Source organism: Lutzomyia longipalpis, chromosome 1 (assembly GCF_024334085.1).
Source record: "Lutzomyia longipalpis isolate SR_M1_2022 chromosome 1, ASM2433408v1".
Classification (NCBI taxonomy): domain Eukaryota; kingdom Metazoa; phylum Arthropoda; class Insecta; order Diptera; family Psychodidae; genus Lutzomyia; species Lutzomyia longipalpis.
In genome coordinates this window covers 45702680-45719212 of record NC_074707.1, presented here as the reverse complement: position 1 = coordinate 45719212, position 16533 = coordinate 45702680, and the positions used below count along the sequence as shown (strand labels likewise).

Below are 16533 nucleotides of genomic sequence, written 5' to 3'. Positions count from 1 at the left end.
ATGATAAGATTTTCCACGTATTTGAACATTATCTCATAGTTTTTTTATTTTTATTAATTTTCATTGTTGTCTTTCTTCAATATAATTGTAAAAAAAGGAAGTACAATTTGCTCTCTGACTCAATTGAATCATAAAAATCTTGCAATAAAAGATATTTTTCATTTAAAATTAAAATAATACAATTTTGTATTAAAAAAAAAATAAAATAAAATAATACGCGACCTACGCGACAGTCGAAAAAAAATCCATTTTTCGTTTCATTTTATGCGATTAGAATGACTTGAAAGGTTTTTTTATGCTTTAAATATGTTCTTAAAACACACGATGATAACAACGATAAAAAAAAGAATCACTTTGCTCGAATTTGGCGGCTAAGGAGTTCCCATGTTCGGTGTTTTAAGATTGTTGCTGCAATTGCACATAATTGGCCGGGAAGAGCCCGTAGCGATTCTTGCACAAACCCCTCCACCATCCTTCATCAATCTATTCCAACAAAAAAATCATTTTTAGCATCAAAAAGAAATTTTTCTTTTAATTTCTTCACTCACCATTTCAATGTGCGTGATGGTATCTTCGGGATCGAAGGAAATCTCATCTTCAGCAGCAGCCTGGTAGTCATACAAGGCTACCGCTTTGAGTCCAGTGTCCTCAATGTATTCCGCGAGGTTTTGATAAATTGCCTCCTCGGGAACTTCTTGGGCATTCGTGACAACTGGCGGCGTCTCAGGGGCGGGATCGCTGGCAAAACTAGCCGGTGGATCGATCCTGTCATTCTTCGGAATGATATCTGGCTGAACTGAAGCCACACGTGGCTCCTGTGGCTCTTCCTTCTGCGGTTCCTCCTTCACTTCCTCACGCACTTCTGGCTGCTCCTAAAAAAAATATTTTTTTCAGTAAAAATCATTCAGTGAATCATCCTGAACTGATAAAAGAAGCACAAAGAAAAAGAAGAGAAAAGCAAAAAGAACGGAAGAAGAGTTTCTTAAAAAGAATGAATGATAATTTTATGCCAGTTTAGAGATTCTTTTCTCAGCACTTTAAACTGGAGCTGAGAGCAATTTATTTAAGCAGAAATTTCCCTCAAGATTATGATTCACATGGGGCTGACAATTAAGTGTTTTTTATGGTTTTCAGGGAAGATTTTCTATGATCCGAATGATTAATAATGTTCTCGAATTCAGTAGCTGTTAGCCCCTCAATTTACTGTAATGCCAAAAGATCTTCTTACCTCAACGGGTGCTGCTGCTTTTGGAATGGAGATGGGTTGCTTCCTCTCGGGAACGCTCTCTTGTGGCGGAGGCGTATTGAAAGCACTAATTGCACTGCCAACGCCCTCAGACCTTCCGGTGGTGATAATACTCCTCCTCTCGGGCTTCTTCTCCTCATTCTTCCCCTCACTCTCAAACACCTGCCTCTTGGCTGCTTCCTCGCGATCCAGGCGATCCTTCTCCTCACGCAGTCTCTTCTGTTCGGCAGCCTTCTCCACGGCATCCTGCTCCGATTGCATGGCCAGATTCTCAAATTTAGCCCTCAAGCTCGATGGTTTAGCCCCACCAATGTCTGGCTTGACTTTGGTGTAGTTCGTACCAACTTTGGGAGCCTCCCCGAAGCCAATAGCTGACTTATCCATGCGATCCTGCTGCACACCAAATTGTCCTCCAAAGCCCTTCTTGTGATCCAGCTGACTCTCATGCTTCTGTGGCTTTTCCACGTGATCCCACCCCAGGGCAGATTTATCCTGACGATCTTCCTGAATGCCAAATTTCCCACCAAAGCCACGACTGTAGTCTTTCTGACTCTCATGCTTCTCCACCTTCTCAACGTGATCCCATCCAACGGCACTCTTATCCACTCGATCGCTCTGAACGCCGTATTTCCCCCCAAAACCCGCGGCGTAGTCCTTCTGCGACGCGTGCTTCTCCACGCGCTCCTTGTAGTCCCAATTCATGGCGCTCTTGTCCACACGATCAGCCTGAATCCCAAACTTCCCCCCAAATCCTTCACTGTAGTCCTTCTGGGAGGCATGTTTCTCCACCTTCCCCACGTAATCATGCCCCATGGCGGACTTATCCATTCGATCAGCCTCCAGGCCAAACTTCCCACCATACCCGTACCCGGGATTCGTCTCATCCAATGCTTTCTTCTTCTTCTCCGCATCTGCCTGTTCTGTCTCCGTTCGCAGCTTCTCCATACTTGCAATAAACAAACAAAAGGCAGTTAAATAAAGCATCCAAGGCCAGGGCATCTGTGTCAATTGCATGGTAATTACTCAATTGCACCGGCTGTTCGACCCCCCTTGGAGCCCCATCGTTGTTCCTCCTCCGTCACGTCATTCACGAAATCCGGATCTGTCTCCCAGTCATCATCCCCATTATTCACATTCCCAAATGCCTGTGTGTCCCGGCCAGCGGTGGCTTTCCACATTTTCACGGAAAAATTGTGCACGAGAAAACAAACACAAATAAAAGGAAAACACAGGGAGTGGTTATAACCTCAAAATGCAAGGAAGATCTCCTTTTTGAGCTAGAAAACACATAAAATTTCACAAAATGTCACTTTTTTCCGCACCCTTGCGCGCAAATTTTATCACCAAACACCCTCGCGTGAGATTATCGCGTACATTTATCGCAAAAAATGCGATAAGATTGGGAAGAAAATTTTTGCAGGTTCTTATTTTTTTCTGATTCACCACACTTCGGTAATCTTCGTACCCGCACTGTGTGGTCAGTAGGAAACATCGTGAGCATTCGCCAACAATCGCGGTGTTGTTGTTCCCAAAATAACAACCAAAGTGCACATGGGACAGCCTAATGAGACATTTCCCCTCCTCCTTCCTTTCTTTTTTCAATCGACATCATGACTGGAATTACGGGCAAAGTAAGTTTTCCATTTTAAGTGTTTTAATTAATCTGTGACAATTAATTTGTTGTGAAAAATGTTCATTGAAAAGCCCAAAAGTGGTTCAATGTGGAAAATCCGTGGAAATTGGATAAGAAAGTGGGGAAAACAGCATCGCTTGATGCGGCTTCACACGTGTTATTATTTTTCATTTTCCCAGGAAAATTGCAATTTTCCACTAATTTTTCTAAAGGGTTGATTAAATTCTCTTCAAATATCCACGAAATAATGCTGCAGAGGTGTTAATTTGTGAAATAATTGGGAAAACTACAAAAGAAATTAGTGTTCATAACCTCACTTTCTTGGACATTCCCGGATGGAGGGTTTTAAAAGATTTGGAGGAGTAATTTCTAATGAATTTATTTCTTTTCAGCGTATGATTATCGACGGACGCAACCATTTGGTTGGTCGTCTTGCCTCAGTCGTGGCAAAGTACCTGCTACAGGGTGGTAAAGTCGTCGTTGTCCGATGTGAAGAACTCAATCAGTCCGGACACTTCTACAGGTAACGTCATTTGCCCTTCCGGAAGTATTTTCTTGAGACTCATGAAGCTCTTTCTCTTTTTTTCTGCAGAAATAAGGTGAAATACCTGTCATACTTGCGTAAACGCTGCAATGTGAACCCAGCTCGTGGTCCATACCATTTCAGAGCTCCCTCCCGGATGTTCTACAAGGCAGTTCGAGGTGAGAATTCCTTCCTGAATATATATATATATTTTTTAAACATTTTTATGATGATTCTATTTCTTACCTACATTATCTGATCACTAAAAATGATTGGAACTTCTTAAAAATCTGATTTAATCCCTCAAAGGAATTAATTTTAAAGGAGATCTCTTGAAGGAAATTTAAGAAAAATGTATTTCTCTTTCAGGAATGGTCCCACACAAGACCAAGCGCGGACAGCAGGCTCTGAAGCGCCTAAAGGTATTCGAGGGCATTCCGCCAGCTTACAACAAGAAGAAGACCGTCGTCGTTCCCATTGCCATGCGCATTCTCTGCCTCCGCTCAGACCGGAAGTACTGCAGCCTGGGACGCCTTGCCCATGAAGTGGGTTGGCAGTACTTGGACGTGATTAGGAATCTGGAGAGCAAGAGGAAGGCCAAGGCCCTCGTGGAGAATGTGCAGAAGAGGAAGCTCAAGAAGATCACCAAGGAAGCCCGAGGAGTCATTGCTGAGCGAGCCACGAAGCACAATGAAGTCATCAAGTCCTATGGCTACAAGTAAAACAAAAAAATGTCCTGGCGGTTCGAAGGGCGTCCCAATAAAAATGGAGAAAAAAACAAAACCAAGATCTTTTTATGACCCATAAAAATCATTTAATGTTCTTTTGTCGCAGCCCCCCAAAAGACAAAGCGGGATTGAGTTGTAAAAAAATATAGGAATATTCTCTCCAGACTCAGGAAGGGCGTAAAAAGCTTCAGAAAAAGAGGTAAAAGGGTTTTTTTGTTAGAAAGACGAATGGGGTACATTTTGGGGGGAAAAAGCTTTTAATTTCAGCCCATAAAAATTCAGCAATGAGGAAAAGAATTTGCAGTTCAGGAGGTTCTAGAAAAAATTCAATTGTCAGCATAAAGAAGCCGTCAAGACGTTCTCTCTACATTAATTTTCTTTAAAATACAATTTAACAAATTTCTTTAAAATAAAATTAATTTATTGAAAATATTTAAAATAAATAAGTCATAAAGATGAATTTTCTTAAACTTTTATTGATTCATTAAACTTTGTATTGACTTTTTAATGGAATAAAAATTACGTTAAATTTAGGGAGCAATTTTGGACAAAATAAAAGACAAAATATTTTGAAAATACAAAATATTTTGACATTAAATGTAATTTTGCACAAAATATTTCTCTAAAACTTTTGTCAATCTCTCCACAAAAGAAATTTTTGCAATTTTAGGTACAATAAAAGGTGAAATATTTTGAAAATCTGAAAAATTTTGACGTTTAATGCAATTTTAGACAAAAGACAAAAGATTTTTTTGTGTCAATCTTTTGACAATCTTGTGAGAACGTCTCCAAAAAAGATTTTTACAGGAGAATTGTAATTTTGCACAAAATAATTTATACATTACACAAGAAATATTTTGTGTTTTACAAGCATCTCGTCGAGGTGCTTTTATAAAATCAAAATCTTTTGTCAAACTGGTGTTTACGCGTTGCATTTTTTAGAAGTTTTCTATCATGTTTCTCGAAATAGCAATGGATAATAATGCAATTTCGGTTAATTGTGAAGCTTTGTGCAAAGGGAATTTGTGGAATGATATGAAATTCAGCCAATTTAGCTGTGTCCATTTTCCCTTTTAGCGGTGTTGGGCAAAAATGTTATGGAGAATTTCTCTGTCTTTCCGGCAAAGATTTGGTAGATCGCTGACAAGTTCTAACCCTATATAATCAGGATTTTGGGTCAGAGATCCCTTCCCTATGTTCCTGATGCGACTTCTTATGTGCAAAAACGAAATATGTAGGGCTAATTAATGCAATAAAATATGAGTCAATCAATTCATGTAAAAGAGAATCATATCAGAGTGACTCATTAACATTTTCTTGGTGTAATGAAAATCGAACTGATGAGCTAAAAGCCAGATGGTTTTTTGGTCTTCCCAACATCCTTGGGGTACCTAATAGACTACACGCATGCTTGACTTGAATTTCCCTAAAAATTGATTCAGTTCAGATTGTTCAATTGCCCCAATCGTAAACATAACCTAATAGGAATGTTATCTTCTTCTTATTTTTTCCATCTGTAAACTCTCCACTCGAAAGAAAAACACGTCACAAAAGGCGACAAAATATAACAAAAGTCTCCCAAAAGATATTTTATTCAAAATTGCTCTTCATAAAATGTCTTTTGTAGACTTCACAAAAGACAAAATATATTTTATTTTGTCCAAAATTGCTCCCTTAATATTTTCATTTATTTTCTTTTCCCAAGGGTATGATACAGTTTCGTTTATTTTATGCTTTTCTCTTGAATATAGTTTTTTCTTTGTGAATTTTTAATTTTTAGAGTTCTTTTTTTATTAATCATTTTTCCGATGCTTTAGTTGTTTAGTTCATTTGTAAAATAAAGGAGATTATTCATTTTTAGGCTCCTCCACAAAAAATATAAAAGGAAGATAACAAAAATTACCTATTTCTTAAATGATTTCTGGTGAAAAAATCCAAGAAAAGTCAAATTAATTTTCCATAAACTCAATAATAATTTTCTTTTTTGGAAGAATTGATAAAGATTTACTCAAAAGATAAAAACTTCTCCCACCAAATTTATTTTATTTTGAATTGAGTTCAAAAAGAAAATTATTGATGTCTTTTATTGCAACATTTAAAGCAAAAGAATTTGAGAAAAAAATCTTTAATTCTTACAGAACAAAAAATCCAAGTTAAAGCATATTTTTAAGCCAACGCTGGTTGCATATACAACACGTGCCTTTATTGGTGGTAATTTCATAATTTTATAGGCCAAATGCAGAGCGTCTTCTTTCTTTATTTTATACCACGCAGAACGATGCACAAGGTTAAATAAAAAAAAAAGAAGAATTCTCTTGCAAAAGTTGTTGGAATGCGCGAGAGAAAATTTGTTGTGAGAAGCAGCTGCAGAAATTTGTCTCCTTCGCGTCCAAAAATCACCTTCGCAGACGCCAACAAAAATTGACGTCAAGGTGATCCCCCAGCAGAGGAGAACATGTAGCTCGCTCTTGAAGTGAGGAGAATCGCTTCCATCTGCGTACGTCACCGAACAAGTCATTCATGAGAAGATGAACAAGGCCCATAAAGTCATCAGCTGGTGGTTTGGAGGGAAGATGATGGTGTAGAGAGAAAGAACATGAATGGGCCCCACGACAGAGACATGCCAATATTAATTATGCACAATATTGATATGCACACATTTTTCGGTCTGGACACAACCATCAGTGGGGAGAGAGAGAGGAAGAGGGCACAGAAGGCAGCACACGCCATGGGCAGGAGAACTTAATTGGGCATCCCATATGCATGTGACACTCACAGCAACTTCCGACTGCATTGCAAGGGGGGAAAATAATATGAAAATTGTCCAAATGTATGGCTTTCACCCCATTTTGGGTCAATTTATATGACCATGAAGGAACTAAAAGAAAAATCCTTCAGAGAAAAATCCTTTAGGGACAAATAATGAAGAAATGATTATTTTTTGTAGATATTTTAGAAGAATTTCTGTCCAGTACGAATTTAAAGGAATTCATTCATTTTTTGAGATGATAAAAAATTGAAAAGAATAAATTCAGTTATAGATAGAGTTTTTGAAATTTTTGAGCGCAATTTCAAGAATATTGTGGCTGTGAATTAACTTTTCTAGATAATTTTGAAGTTAAACTTTGCGAAAATTTTAAATTCCTGAGCATATCCTCATGTTTTCGTCCTTATAGTCGTTAAAGGAGTAATTTTTCAGCCAATATCCTGTTGCAATCCATGCAAAAATATGTTTCAGAAGTTCCTGTTTATTTTACGATCTCAAAAAGAACAAAAGGACATTCTTAGATACTTAAGGATTCTCAGGATCAAGCAAAAAGAAAAGCATAATTGAGGAAATCGTCAAAAATATGCTTTTGCTGAATAAGCTGCTACGCTAAAAGAATTAACCTTTTATTTAAAAAATCACCCCTTATGACGGTATGAACATTTTACTCTTCAAAAGCCCAAATTTTAAGAGTAAAATAATGATTTCTTTAGCAACATTTAAAGGTTGATTCCGATGCCTTCACTCTACCTCAATATTATAAATTATATTATTTTGCTCTCACATTAATTACAATGCAGAGGATAAATGTGAGAGCAACACCTCCAAATTGTGGACAACAATGTAAAAGGAATAATTAGGAGGTATACGCATCTTTTGTTGCGAAATAAATATCCCAAAGAAATGTCCAAATTCATCACTCCATGCAATTAATCAGAAGATTAATTATTCTTTAAGGAAAGATAAAAATAAATTTTGCAAAAAAAAGCTCAGTGTCGGTGCAATTTTTCTTGCAAGGAGTACAAATAATGTGCAAAAAATGATGGATTGCTCTTTAATCAGAGTACCAACATAATGCATTTTTTTTGTTAACAGTGTGAGAGCATAAAATGTGCTGCGTACGCGTCCCAAATGCATTGCAGGGTGCAAGGAGTGTGGCTTGGAGCAGCCCAGAGGGTTAAAGGCATCCATCATGCGGTTACTGGAATTGAGAGAGAGACGCTCTGGATTCCACTGTAATTTGTTTGTGCCAAATAATTAATTGTGTGCATATCGTGGCCCTTTTTTGCTGCAACATTTTCACAGGAGGAATTACTACGGGGACAACATTTGGCCGTATGAGGAAAGGAAATCCGCCCAAATCGTGTTTGATAGTGTTGAAGATTTTGCAAAATTCGCCTTAGAAGAGGGAAAGAATTTTTAGCACCTTCAATCATCCATCTCTATCTTGTTCTTCAATGGGAGATTATGCTGAAATTGGGAACATTTTTTAGGGGATTAATGGGGCGAGTTATGTTGAGAAAGTGTGGCTCTCAATGTCAATTTATAATTATATAGATTACACGAGGTCTTAAGACACATTGTAAGTTTCAAACGAGATCTCAAATTTTTGTAGGTGAATAACCCCTAAATATTGGGAGATGATTGAGGGCTAAACTATTCAACAATGTTGCAGAAATGAGAAAGAAAATAAATTCCTTAAGATGGAAATCAGTTAATTAATTTTCCTCTAAAAGAATTCAATTTAACCGGAGAGACGCTGAAAAAAAAATAAATAAAAAGTCAACGATAAAATATGTGTCATATCTTTTGCCCTCCCTTAACAAAGCGAGGACATCGCAGTCTGGAAAGAAAAAATTGTAAAGAGCCAAAAGGGGGAAACAGACGTGAAAATTAATTGTATTATTTACATTTTGCTAATTCCCAGCTAAATTTAAAAGCCTCCTCTCTCCCTCTCTTGAGAACATGAGAGCAAACATTGCACACAATAAATTTATGTGTGATCCCCCAATGCAATTCTATGTGTTTTTTCTTTAATAAAAAATTGGGGAGCAGGTGGGAAAATTCATAAAAAAATTGCTACATTTCATTTCAATTAGCCATTTTGCCGGGTGGATGTGGTTTTGTCTTCTTTTCCTTGCTGCATGCACTTTTGGGCATGGGGCGAAATTTGTGTGTCCACCAAGAGCCCCCAACTAATTAAGCCACAGCTCATCAATAAATTGAAATCGAAATGACCCCAAACATCGTGGACAGAGTCCTCTTTGTTGGGCAAAGAACGCATGTCTTTAAATGTTGTTGTTAGGTTTACCAAAAGAAGATAATTAAGAATTCACGCGACCACCTGATTTTGTAGATTTTTTAATTTCCTCACTGTGCTCATTCCCTTTGGTGTCTGCTGGTGCAACCCAAAAGAGATCCGATGACCAACGAGGGATGGCCAATAGCAGTAAATTGTATAAGATAGCACTTCTCTTTTTTTAATATGTATAAAAATTATACAATAAAAATTGAAAAATGATTTATATATGTTTTTTTAAACAAAGCATAAAAAAGGAAGAAAATCTTAAGATCAAAAGACCGCCCATCTTTTTTTTTTAATTTGTCACGGTGCAGTGAAACTCTCTTCCTCCACTCTGTTCTGTTTATCATTCTTCCCTCCTTCACAGTTTTGGGTTCAGCCTTAGGCCAAGTTATGTGGAATATACATAAAGATAAAAAAATATATATTTGATGAAGACGGCGGAGAGTTTGAGAGAAAGAGAGAAGTTTTCTTAGTATAGTACGGCGTTTCTTTTGTATGTACATAAAAATGATTGTGTTGTGGAAGTTAATTGGCCCTCAACGATTGCAGTGAAGACAAACATTCTTTAATCCGCAAAAATTCTTTTATTTATGATTTTAAACTGTAAAGTGATTTTTAATTGGTGCAATGCGCGCATATTCCAATAAGCAGCACAAAAAATCATCATAAAAAGAAAAATATTAAATATATAGAGAAAGAGAACATATACAACTGACCATTAACCCATTAAATGTAAATTGAAGAAAAAAGGGGTTGAAGCTTGAAAGCTTTTCCCTCATACACATACTCATACAAAATTACAGGCAGAAAGTCCATGGAGGGATTTTTTTTAAAAGCACAATTGATTAGCCAAGAAAATTTCTTTTAATATGGAAATTATGCAAAATGAACTGAATAAAAATGCATGCAAACGATAGTTTAATGCTGGTATTTCTTCCACTTGCACACTGCATGAATTTTTATGATTTATGCCACACTTTTCAGGTTCCACGGACATTCACGGTTCAATGACGAATTTATGTGAAAAATATACCCTAATTAAATTCTTCTAAATTAAGAAAGAAAAATAAATTAATAAATTCTTGTTATTTCAATAGTTTCAATATAAATTTTTATCGATTTTAAAAGTATAGGTACTTATAAAAATTCGCTGAAAGGATTTGGTCTAGAATACAGCTTTATTAGGTTTTTAGTTCTGGTAGCTCTAAGATTAGTTACTGAAGGTAATAATTGCGATTTTTGGATCTTCTGCAACACAGCATGTAAAAAAAATTCTCCCAGAGGTTTCTCGTGGCTGGATCGAGGATGACAAAGTACACAAAAACCACAAATCCTTGGATTGTGGCTGTCAGGCAAAAAAGGTATTCGAAGATTATGTAAGGGCTTCTATGGGTGTAGATCAAAAACCCAAAGACCCAGGTCATGCCGAGAAGAAAGAATAGAAACACCGAGAGCCTCAGTTGGGCCTTTTGAATCCTTTGCTTTTTCTTCCTTGAATTCTTTCTACCATCCATTTTTCGCGTTATACTGTAAATTACAGCAATGTAAAGGCCCAAATTTGCGACGAGGATTAGTGCTATCGGAAGAAGGATTCCAAGGTAGAGAGAGTTTCCTTGTGGATAACAGAATCCGTGAAAGTCTTTTTTTGGTGGTAGATAGGAAGTCATATCCAGGCCAATGACAAGGAATACGGGAACAGTGGGCATAATCCATCCCACGATGATTGATTTGATCGTAAAGTGTGCTGGTTTGCGATTTCCAAAGACAACCACATACCGGAGATACTGCAAATAGGCAATGATGAGCATCCACGAGAAGACAACCAGTACGGAATATTGCAGCAAGGCACCGAGAGTGATGCAGATGATCTTTTGGTTCACATTAAGATAATCCTTTAGCACATATTCGGCATTTATGAAGAGAAATAGAAACATTTGAAGGGCAATTGCAGCAGAGAGTTGCAGAAGAACTTTCGATCCAGTTCTCTGACGCCATGACTTAAAGAATATCGCCGTGATCCAGATTCCCCAGATTCCTACTATTGACAGTGAACAGCCTACAGTAGTGATGACGTCGAGAGCGATTAAATGATTCTTGTGAATACTTAGTTTATTAAGTGGGATGTCATTCTTGTAGGCTCCCATGACAAGAGAGGCAAAATCGGTTAAATGAGAGCATCCACAGAGGACAAGTGGAGGATCCAAATTCGGTGAACTCAACAAGAATTCACATCCTCTAGTTGCCCATTGGCTGGTGCCATTCTTATTCGTTGGAGTAAAGTCCCAAAAGCCACATGCATTAGTTTCATTCGTTATCTCATATAATGTGTGGAAAATCAGCGGAAGTAATGACGGCAAATTAGGTCCATATCCAGGTATAGTTACACTAACTACCCTTCCATTTGCTCGAAAGTATGAAACATTTCGGTTCTCCTGGTATAGCCGATCATTCGCTTTTACCATGATCACGATCCTTAATGGAGGCTTAGGGGCCAAAGTTACATTTCCTGACGCAGTTTGATTAATTTCATTGATTCGTTGTAAAAGATCTTCCGGTACAAAAGTTGCAACTTCAAGTTCTTCATTGTCCATTAATAGTTCTGTAGCATCCTGGTTTGCATATAAATACCTTGGAATGAGATCTTCTATATCATTTGATTGATTTGATGATCGGTAGAGTGCAATCCCGGTTACATTTGCCACAAAAGGATTAATCGTGAAAACTATGATGTTCTTGGCTTTTATCTCAATCACCCCTAGATCATTTGTTTCATTCCCTGGAAGGGTTTTGTTGGAAATACTAGCATCTAAAAGAACACTCGTGATGATCTTTTCATTCATATCCATAAGTACATTAGTAGAATTGAGAACCTGGCTTGCCCGTGCGGTTGTTTCATTTACCTTTAATTAGTAAAGGAAATAATTAAATCATTCAAATAAGCATAAAAATGCAATTTCTTACCTCCATTATGTGACTTAAAATGGAAAGTATTTTTCCAACTTCTTTCAATCCAAATTCAATGATATTGGATGCTTCCATTGCACATTTCCTCAGTAAAGTCCCCACAATATACAGATCAGCCGGAATGATCTCTCTCGAATCAACTTCAACGATCTCCTGCATCTCATCAATGATCGTGCTTGAATTCTTGTTGGAATTGTCCAGTTCGAAGAGTTTTTGTGTTAAATTTGGAATTTCCATTTCATGGCAGATTGGCACATGATCTTCATCCCATTGTGCCCCAATGATAAAGTCCCCTTTACAGATTCGATAAACAGGCAGAAGATTTGTGGTCAGACAGAGATTCTGGAGGACAGATCTCTCTCCAATTTCTGCACTCATCCAGTAATCTTCATTTGTCTGTGAGGACCTATAAGGCAGACAAAAAGCTGTATGTCTCACAGTAATATTCTTGAATTGATCATGCTTTTCTGAGTGAGACGCATTCCTCGTGATAATCTCCAAATCTCTCTGAATTCCGTACAGAGTGCAAATGTGATGCGTAATATTTTGCGGGCAGTTAAATGAGAAATCATTATATTCTACCACAACATGGAAGATCACCTCTAGTTTGGTTGAATCCTGAGGAATATTCTTAATCTGCATGACTTTAGCGTCTCCAAATAACTTCTCATGCGAGTCAAATTTCTTCAGGAAACTCTTAAAATTCTTAGATAATTCCTTTAATTCCTTTTTCGTAAATCCTCTTTCGCATTTATTGCAATTCATAGTTGCCCTGAAGGAATACACAGTGCCATCATATTCCTCGTATGCAACCACTTGTCGGGATTTGACTTCTTTAAAATCCGGAAGGGAGAGTCCTTCGCACCAGTAATGTCCCGGGGTGGAATATTCAAATTCAAGCTGGTAAATACTTTTGGTGATGTACTCGCGTATGAAGTTGTTACTTTGACCAATGATGTCTGTTGTCTTTATCTTATCTTTCCATATTAAATCTTTTCTAACATTTGTCAGCAAGGTATTGCCGCCTGCATCCGTAAAGCACGTTACACCTGTACAGAATAGATGGGAAAAACCAGAAAAAATAAATCTTTAATACAAATTTTCTTATGACCTTTCTGTAAACTATCTTATTTAAAGAATAATTTAAACTCTTTACCTGAATCATCTTCATCTCTGCGCCATAAGAATTCCTCAGAGTATACAATTAATTCCAGAGCTTGACGTTCTTGGTGAAAAACAACATATATTTCTGGCGTGATAATTTTCACAACACTCACGCACGCTTTGCAGTTGTAGTTATTGAAGGTGACCCATTGACCACGAGAATCCAATACGGTGTAGCTGGTGTAGCTATTTTCATTATCAGGTTCATTTCTTTCATATGTATGCATGTAGAAATTCCAGAAAGTTTCTTGAGTTTCATTTTCAACATCGAGCCATTTCTCGTAATCCCAAATATAGTCATTCGAATCAAAACCCGGAATACTGCTGAGGCACAAATAATTATCGGGCTTTGGTTTAACTAAGGAAGTTTTGTGGATAAAATTGTAATGGATGTGGGCAGAACTCTCAAAGATATCATGAAATGCCTGACGATAGAAGGTATTTTTATTTAATGTGTTCACTTGAAAGAAACATTCACAATCTGTAGATGATTCTGTTATCTGAAAAAGAAATAAATTTTTATTAAATTAGGAATGTAGTATTTTTAAATGTGTATAAAATAATTCTTGTATACGCTTTCTTTGTATTCAGAATTTTATAAAAAAAAAAACGTTCAGCTTTGCAGCTAAACCTAAATTCAATACAGTAATTAGTTGGTGTTCCACTTCGTGGCCAACACCAAGTATTGTAATCGTCGGAAAAACCGACCACCTCAGATCGGGCTCAAACTTGGTATGAGCACGTTTCAGACAACCCACATTCCAAAAATGGTGGTGGAAAATTTTTGATCCGGCCGGCCTGCCGGCCTGCCGGCCGGCCGGCCTGGACTCCACATTTTGCCTTATAACTCGAGAACGGTAACAGATAGAGACTTCCGGTTTGAAGTTTTATATAGAAATGTGGGTGTAAAATTTCATTTTTTCGCATTTTCAAAATCCAAGATGGCCGCCGTCCGCCATTTTGAACTACTGTCAACCACTTCCCTTATAGTTAGAGGTCTGAAATTTTAGTATGTTGTAGAGCTCAGTGAGACGTTTTCATCGATAATTCAGACTTGAAAATCGGTCAAGCGGTTTAGCAAATATGGCGGCCTAAAGCAAAAAGTGTTTTTTCGATATATCTCGAGAACGGCTTGACCGATTTTGACCATCTTGGTATCAAATGAAAGGTATTGCGAAGCCCTACAACTAACTAGAACATTTCAAGTTTCAAAAACATCCGCAAGAGGCGCTAAAATCAAAAACAAAAATTGCCTAACTTTAAGGGGCAATATCTCCGAATCCCCATTATCGATTTCTTTTAAATTTTGATATGTTGTAGCCTGACTCAATATCTTTCACCAATCCGAAAATGAAGAAAATCTATGTCGCCGTTTAGAAGATATAGCCATTTGAAAAATTCTTGAATTTGAAAAGTTCTAAGAACCATATCTCTTGAACGGCTTGTCCGATTTCGCTCAACTTGGTATCAAATTAAAGGTTTTGCAATTCTCTACAACTTTCTAGAACATTAGAAACATCTAGAACCATTTCTTGAGGACGAAAATTGCGAAAAACTGTTTTAGTAAAACAAAAAGCCGCCATTTTGTGTTCTAGAGGTGACCTTGAAAAGTATCAGAATTTATCCCATATTCTAGCTTATTTTAAGACCTTTCCATAACTAGTCAAGAAATTTCTGTAGGTGTTATAGAACCAGAGATATGACCATTTTTTGCATCAAATTTCTGAATTTCACGAAAAAAAATCAACTTTGCCTACTAATTCCGCTCATAAATCGCATTACAAAGCATAAACAAACTTTTATACGTTGTGGGACACCAACTCTTATAACTGGACGCGTTATGATTGACTTTTCACTTAGATTCAACATTGAAACTTTCCCAAAATACGGAAATCATTGATTTTTATATAATATAATTTATATTTTATTAGAGGCTGTGGTCAATCCATCGGTTTCATTAAATTTTCCTAATCATATTTCTGGCATTTTGGGAAAATCCTAACATTATACTCAATGGTTAATTTAGTTAATTCACTTCAATTGAAAATTAAACTCACATTCGGTATTTTACTGACTAATCATTTTTTATCGTCTAAAATTCGCAATTAATTTTATTCATGTAATGTTTCAGTATGAGTAATAAGAATGCATTCATAGTATACCTAGACCTACCTCAAGACATTGGTGATATTCCCCATGAAGCCTCATTGTAACTGATTCTCCTGGACAGGCCAATTTGAGGTAATGTTTCTTCGCATTGTAAATGCACACTGATGGGTATTCCTCTGAGCAATCTTCAATGTATATTCGTCGAAAATTTCCTTCCCTCGAGAGTGCTAGACAATTCCCACCTGAACGTCTTTGACCCTCCACATTCCACTCCCTCAATTCATCTTCGTCGAAAACATTGCCAAAGCTGTCACCTCCTGGGAGTTGCCAGAGAAATGGATTGAAGCGTCCGAAACTTCTCAATGGAAGCCAAAACTTTTTTTCTTTTTTCATTTCTTCATTTTCCTTCAAGAATTTTTGAACAGCTTCGAATTCTGCATTATCAAGATGAAGAAGACTTTCACTGACACCCCATTGGAAACAATCTTTTTCCCATTTCTTTGCTTCCGAGACGAGAAGGCAAATATATCCATTTGGTAATCCTGTTGGTAGTGCCTTAAATGGTTCAGGACACAGATGTAGTGTGTCATGTAGAGGTGTCTGAGTTGAAGCACAGTCCGGTGGAAGAAGCGGATGTGCATCCCCTCGTACACAGGTCCTATGCACAGGAATTTTATCCTCATCTAAACAAATGGGTTCACTTTTCATTACATAGAACTTACGACCAGAATCTTTCAACTTAGCTGTTTTCCAGTAAATATTTTCATTTTTTGATGTTATATGTTTATGCCGTTCACATATTGGATTGGAAATATTAAAGATATAAGAAATCTTTTTAAGTTCCTTTATATTATTGTGTAATTTTTGTTCATCTTCTTTTTTCTTTGTCGGTCCTTTTACAATATTAGACCAAATGAGTTGTATGAATGTCAAAAAAATAATAAGAAGCACTAAGATCTTCGAAAGCTTCATTTTGTTCACAGATATCTGCCCGAAAAAAAGTGGTGTAAACTAAAAATGAACTGAATTCATGGATATTTCTTGAGCAACTAAGGCATATACAGAAATATTCAAAGAAAATTTGATATATTTTA

The 16533-nt window shown here is 36.9% G+C and overlaps 3 protein-coding genes across 3 annotated transcripts; 1 reads left to right on the top strand and 2 right to left on the bottom strand.

Moving 5' to 3' along the window:
- Nucleotides 1–20: 20 nt before the first annotated feature.
- LOC129787777 (src substrate cortactin) lies at nucleotides 21–2717 on the bottom strand. The gene is made up of 4 exons (XM_055823545.1): nucleotides 2270–2717; nucleotides 1229–2192; nucleotides 549–872; nucleotides 21–483 (listed from the first exon to the last, which is right to left on the bottom strand). The coding sequence occupies exons 1-4, from the start codon at nucleotides 2422–2424 to the stop codon at nucleotides 397–399; spliced, it is 1530 nt and encodes a 509-aa protein (XP_055679520.1). The 5' UTR covers nucleotides 2425–2717; the 3' UTR covers nucleotides 21–396.
- Nucleotides 2718–2749: 32 nt separating this feature from the next.
- LOC129787778 (60S ribosomal protein L13a) lies at nucleotides 2750–4185 on the top strand. The gene is made up of 4 exons (XM_055823546.1): nucleotides 2750–2877; nucleotides 3272–3402; nucleotides 3472–3581; nucleotides 3772–4185. The coding sequence occupies exons 1-4, from the start codon at nucleotides 2857–2859 to the stop codon at nucleotides 4122–4124; spliced, it is 615 nt and encodes a 204-aa protein (XP_055679521.1). The 5' UTR covers nucleotides 2750–2856; the 3' UTR covers nucleotides 4125–4185.
- Nucleotides 4186–10346: 6161 nt separating this feature from the next.
- Nucleotides 10347–15567, bottom strand: LOC129787776 (uncharacterized). The gene is made up of 4 exons (XM_055823544.1): nucleotides 15503–15567; nucleotides 13323–13830; nucleotides 12164–13215; nucleotides 10347–12102 (listed from the first exon to the last, which is right to left on the bottom strand). The coding sequence occupies exons 1-4, from the start codon at nucleotides 15536–15538 to the stop codon at nucleotides 10417–10419; spliced, it is 3282 nt and encodes a 1093-aa protein (XP_055679519.1). The 5' UTR covers nucleotides 15539–15567; the 3' UTR covers nucleotides 10347–10416.
- Between the last annotated feature and the right edge of the window lie 966 nt (nucleotides 15568–16533).